Source organism: Montipora foliosa, chromosome 3, assembly GCF_036669935.1.
Source record: "Montipora foliosa isolate CH-2021 chromosome 3, ASM3666993v2, whole genome shotgun sequence".
NCBI lineage: Eukaryota > Metazoa > Cnidaria > Anthozoa > Scleractinia > Acroporidae > Montipora > Montipora foliosa.
This window is the reverse complement of record NC_090871.1, coordinates 6,147,366-6,154,069: the sequence shown is the minus strand read 5'-3', so window position 1 is coordinate 6,154,069 and position 6,704 is coordinate 6,147,366. Positions and strand designations below refer to the sequence as shown.

The window sequence follows — 6,704 nt, the reverse complement described above, 5'->3', positions numbered from 1 at the left end:
CTGTATATTTATACTAATCAACAAATATTCGCCGAAGGAGAGGTGAATAATTGTTTTAGACTTACGTATTACGTAGGTGATTATTTGAAAAATATTCATTTTCTTAAAAAAATCTACATCGGTCAACTCGACAAAACAGCTTGCGGCCATTTTGAAAAAACCGCTTATTTTAGGTGCTTATCACGTAATAACCACCTCAAGTGCAAACCCGAGCGCAAAGAATTTAATAATTTTTTATATAATTATACTACTAACAACTTTTAATGATCATGGATTAGTAAGGTGCGTTTGATCTCTAGTAAAATAATATTTTTGTTATAGTGATCGCGCAGAATTATTCTAAGTGATTTAGGCCCGTTTGAAACGTCGAACTTTTCATGTGCCGAATGTAATGCAAAATAGCTAAAACAATAGATTTCTCATTTGCATTAGATTCGGCACATGAAAAGTTCGACATTTCAAACGGGTCCTAGGGAATGTTAACTTGTTTTGTGCTTCCAGGCAGTGTCATAAGCCAGTTGTTGACGAGTTGAATACAAAAATAAGGTGTTGAAGTTCAAGTTTAATTCACTTTTTTAAAGTGAAATTTAAGGCTGGTTGCAATATATACTGCACGCGTGTAGCAATGCTAATCGAGGCTGCAGTATAAATTAATGAACAGTAAAAGCTAGTAAACCTACAGGAAACGATTACATTATTGTTTAGTCAACGAACACAAGTTCTATAGTTAAATAATTAAAACAAAATGAAACATTTACAGAGTACGATAATTACTTGGTTCATGATTAGCTTGAGGAGCTTCGGTGTGAATGAGACCGCAATTGTGTATACACCTTATTCCAAAATGGCCGCCATTTAGCTATTCTTTTGTTTTTATTTAAATTAGACCTTGATGCTTCGTTCAAGGCAAAATATTCTTTTGAATTTTCAACTCAAGAGCGAGGCATCAAGGGCTAATTTGAATAAAAACAAAAGAATATTTAAATGACGGCCATTTTGGAATAAGGTCTATTTACAGCAAGCAGTCAGCCTACTTAGGCAAGTGCTGGAGCGCCACTAAAACTCAAACTAAACATTATCATTTTTAACTCCAAGTATTGTAAGTAGGAATATTCGAATTCGAATTTTTCAAAGACGATTTTGTAAGTGAACGCCCAGTCAGGATGTACAGAATTCCGTAAATCTAAAAAACTTCAGTGACGTAAAAGTTACCAATAGCTGAGCCGGAACAAGTTCGTGTTTATGAACGCTGGATGAGCGATTAAAAAGTTTCTGAATATTCTTCTCAATTCTTCGGCAGAGAATTATTAGAAATATCGTGCATAAGGTTGGAAACTGTGTCAGAGCAGCGCATATCGATTGGCAAAATATAAGAGGAGGCAATAATGGAATAGCATGAAATCTGTTGTCACAAAAAAAGGGAGGGCTCGTTTTAAGAGTAACCATTTTTCATAAATTACATTCACAGGCTTGGATCCAAGCCACTATTCGATACTGCGTGTACAGAAGTATGACTGATCGATGATAACTTTGAAGAATAAGGCTGTTTGATGGTCCGTAGCTCCCGTTCGAATAAAATAAATTAAACACAATGTCACTTACCTTGGCAAAAAACAGCGAATGAAATAATTTGTATTTCAGTTCGACTGTGTCTTTGTCTATCTTATGCTTGGTTTCAGTTTTTTTTTCTGAGAATCAAGTTGAGTTGACAGGAAATCCTTAAATAGCTTAAAAACGTGCTGACCAACGCAGGGTTTTCGGTAGTCGCAGACTCGCTGGGCTCTCTTCTTGTGTAGGCTACTCTTTCGGATTCCTGTCCTTCCTCGGTATCGGACATCATCAACGGTGTCGAAAGCGCAGCACATAAGTCGTAGATTACTTTACGATAAAGAGAACGAACGCTCACCAAAACTTTGTTAAATAGGCAATTACCTCCAGCAAATTCCCAGGGGAAAAGCTTTAATCATGTAAATTAAGTGGGCGTTGCGCAGAGAACAATAGATACTCAACCCCCTTCATACCAAGAGAGAATAGGTGGTGTTTTTAACCGATCTCTTCAGCCAATAGTTCATGCACGGAGATGGTTGTGAAACTTGACAAGTTCCTTTGTTTCATGTTTTCGTCCATATTTTTGGCCTTGACCCTGCACAAAACACACCTTTTTTTGAGAAGATAACCAATCAAATCCTTCGATTAAATTATGCGCTACTAACTTCAAACCCGTGCGAAGCAAAAACAAAAGATTGTGAAGGGTAACGGTCAATTCAGCATCGAATGCGACAACATTTTTCTCGCTTTTGAAGGTTTTCAGGTTTCATAACCAGTCCCTCAATTAACTATGTTGAGACTAAGGTGACAATGGTGTAATGTAAAATTGCTGGTGGACGAACAAAAATTGCTAATGAGAGATCTTTTGTTTTCGTCCACCAACATGGCGGCGATGACGTAACTTGAAAACCACCCATATTCTCACTTGTTTAGAGCGGTTTTCAAATGAGTGTCATTCAAATAGCTCTTTATCAACATAACTAAGATTGAGGCAATTAATGCTGTTTGGGACTTCGCAGAAACTTGCCAAGATAATCAGTTCTCGGTCACTACTAATGGGTCCGCCATAAAGGGCGTTACTGTGTCGAACTATTTGGGTGATATCTTTGACGAATGGACCCTATGCAAAAATGGCTGCCTTTAAATTATTCTTTTGTTCATTACAAAATAGCCCAACTAACCTCGTTTTTGAGACAAAAATTCTAAAGAATTTGCTATCCCGAACTAGGTTAGTTGGGCTATTTTGAATATGAACAAAAGAATAATTTAAAGCCGGACATTTTTGCATATGGTCCATCCTTAATTTCTTGTTTATTTTGTTCCCTTGTTTTCTGAGCCAATCCCGAGAACCCTTGTAATAGCTGCGTACTGACCCGGTCGGTTTGCTATTGTAGGTCGTGTGCACCGTTATATCATTTCACATATAGTGCTAATCCCATTAATGTTTCAATGATCAGACCGATATTAGTTGTGATAGTATTGTGATGGGATCTGGGCTTGTTGCGGGGAAGTAGACAGCGTTGTACCCGCTCAACCCAGCAACTTTGTGACCTTCCATCTCGCCTGCAATTCTCAGAAATTTTAATGTACGCCGATGATACAGTTATTTGCTTCTCTGAAAATTCCATCTCTGATATTGAAATGAAACTCTCTCTTGATCTAACGAACGTTTCTTACTGGCTTAAAGAAAATAATCTTTTTCTGAATATCAAGAAAACAGAATGCTTACTCTTTGGCACAAGACAGCTAATAGTGGGAATGCAGAGGATTTTTTAGTGATTTTAAATGGAACTCCCATCACCTTTTCCAAAGTATTCAAGTATCTCGGTGTGCTGCTTGATAGCCATCTTACATTTAATGAGCATATTTATTATGTAACTACCAAGGTATCCAGGAAACTACGATTTCTTTCCAGAGTCAGTCAAACAATCGAATCTGCAAATCGTCTTTATAAATCGACGATCTGTATTACCGTTACTGGAATACTGTGACATCACCTGGCATTGTTGTAGCAACGAGAACAAGAAGAAAATTGAACGTTTGCAAAAAAAAGCTGGCCGAATTGTAAGTTTCAACATCATGTTTTGGCTGTTGTCATTGCCGTCTTTTCTTCTTTTAGGCGAGTCATAACAAATGACCAAAGGCTAACAGAATTATCTGTTCTTCACATTTCCAACACTTTCCTCAATATTCTTGCAGTTCCCAGCAAGGCAGTTTTTTGCATTACTCCAACATTGATTGGTATCCCTAGCTTTCCAATCCACCTATCAAATCCTTTGGTGACACTTCCAAGGGCTCCTATCACTGGAGGTACGACTTCTACCATTTTGAGTTTCCACAGTCTTCCGATCTCTCTCTTCAAGTCCTGGTATTTTTCCACTTTTTCCCTCTCTTTTTCCCCTACTCTTACATCAGCTGGTGCAGCAATATCGATGATTATCGCCTTTCGCTCTTTCTTGTCAATTACAATTATGTCTAGTCTTCTTGCCTCTATCACCATAGATATCCCACAAAACTTTGACTTCTTCATTTTCTACTACTCCTTCTGGGACATGTTCATACCACATTATTATTATTAACTACTCCTTCTGGGACATGTTCATACCACATTATTATTATTATTATTATTATTATTATTATTATTATTATTATTATTATTATTATTATTATTATTATCTCGCAGTATAAAACTTTGGAATGCTGTCCACATTATGAGTAGTATAGGGCGCATAACGTAACCTACACCACTTGAGAAGCTACAATTAGAAGTAAAAAAATTAGGTACGGAACCTAGTACAATTCTAATATACATAATGATATGAATCTCTCTCCTTAGAGAGCCAATTCAGAATATTATTAAATTCTATACTCTGTAAAACCTGCGCAAAAATATGATGATATCATTATCTCTACTAAAAGCCTATTTAGAAAATTATTCAGTTTTATACTCTCATTATCTCTTATAAACCTACACGAGGCCATCATAATTTGGTTATCTCTACTAAAAGCCTATTTAGAATCATATCAAACTCTTATCCACTATAAAAACTGCGTAGAAAATAATTAAAATACAGGTTTTGCGACAACCCTTGTGTTTCTGGATTTCAGAAGAAAAAAGAAAACCTTAAGTCTAGTGTCCTTATCGCCCTAACTAAGTATTTATCTTAAATGTTCTGGCAATGTTCAAAGTGTTTGAGATGACCGACTTCTGCATCCGCTCAAGTACACCCCGCGCTCTCGCTCCTATTAGCTTCCTCACCGACTTCTCTAGGTGTTTAGAATAACCACCCAATACGTCAATTATTATGTTGTACTGTTCAACCCTGTAACCATTGTATCTCTGCTTCAGCTCCCACATCATGGGACCATACTTGAGCGTCTTTTCCTCATCTTTCTTGGCTCTACTCTCAATCCATGGGCAGCTCAGTTCAATTGTGTAAACTTCTTTCCTCTCGTGGCTGACAAGACGCGCGTCTATCCGATTTGTTCTTACTTCGTTATTATTATTATTATTATTATTATTATTATTATTATTATTATTATTTCGTTTCTCATAAAAGTTCGGTAGTTCAAATTCTACAAAGAATATGCGGAATTTACAATTGAAAGCGATATTCTTGACTTAAGATGGACAGTGTCTCTAATGTGTGGAAAGTCAGTTGAATGAATAGACTGCTTTCACGATCTCGCAGTTCTGTGAGATCACCCATTTCTGGCATTGTCTATATAGATTGTTTTTGTCCTTTATACCTATCATATTCAAGTCAATTACAAGCTGTTTATTATAACCTCCTTGGAAATCATATACAATGTTCACTTGAGTAACACTAAAGCTAGGGTAATTATTATTATTTTTTTTTATACTTCTAACTTGTAAGTAGCAATTTGCTTGGAATTTGTTAATAAAGAGATCATATTGTATTGAAAAAATATATATTATTATTATTAAATCGATTGTAACTTGAGCGACGAAATAAGAAACCGAAATAAACTGAACTAAATTAATATTCGACTAACAGCAAAACCTGCAGTCACGCAAAGTGAGGAAAAACAATCGCTTGCACTTTTGTTTGTAACGTAAACGCTATGATCCATGCAGTGCTCTGCGCTAAAGCTAGCGTATATTTCAATTCAATTTAGTTATGTACATTCACAATGATTATTAAAATGATCTCCCTGCTGTTTCCGTTCTTATTGCAGGGAGATGCAAAAGATTGCTCTGGGCGTGTACAACGTTGTTTACTTCCCTGCAACAAGCCCAGATCCAAGTACAATACTCTAATATCGGTCTGATCATTGAAACATTAATGGGATTAGCATGAAATGATGTAACGGTGCACACGACCTACAATAGCAAACCGACCGGGTCAGTACGCAGCTATTACAACGGTTCTCAGGATTGGATCAGAAAACAAGGGAACAAAACAAACAAACAATTAACGATAGACTCTAACCCTAAAAACAAAAGAGCTGCGTCCTAAAGGGATCCAATGAAATTAGAGGTTGTACTCTACCGACCAGCCGTACAAACAATAGCTTTAACATGTTCGTTCCAGCTAAGGTATTCGTCAAAGATATCAAGTAACGCCCAAGGTAATTCCGTTGAAATTGTTCTACTATCAAACTTTTTTGGAAACTTGGCATAATTAACATTCACGATATGAACATTTAAAAAATGAATTAAAAAATTAAAAACGTTAAAAATTCGAATCACCTTCATATAGAATTAAGTCTTGGTTACTTGAAAGACACAAATTTTATTCTGAAAATAAAGACTCTTTTATTCACATAAGCAGTATTGCTTCCTTGACGCCGTTTTGATTGCCTGGTTGTGGGACAGTTCCGTGGTTAGCTTAAAGTCCTCGCCTTGGCCAAAATACACCCAGTACGGAACTGTTTTCCAAAAAAATTCATGTTCTACTATCAAACTTTTTTTCTTCTTCAAATATGTTTTTTATTAGACTGTTCTTAGAAAATAAAAAATCGGGGGTCACCGTTCTCGTTTGAGAGAAAAGGAGCATTTATTTCGCTATCAGGCTTAGTTTGAGGGAAATCTCTTACGTTTTGTACGTGCACGTGCTTATGTGCGCTCGCTAATGACGCAAAAATCGTGCGCAGTAGGGATGCGCAATGCAATACTAAGGAATTACCTTAAA

The 6,704-nt window shown here is 36.4% G+C and overlaps 1 protein-coding gene across 1 annotated transcript; it reads right to left on the bottom strand.

Moving 5' to 3' along the window:
• Positions 1 to 3,712: 3,712 nt before the first annotated feature.
• On the bottom strand, positions 3,713 to 4,078 carry LOC137995204 (uncharacterized). The gene has a single exon (XM_068840777.1). The coding sequence runs from the start codon at positions 4,076 to 4,078 to the stop codon at positions 3,713 to 3,715; it is 366 nt and encodes a 121-aa protein (XP_068696878.1).
• Positions 4,079 to 6,704: the final 2,626 nt, after the last annotated feature.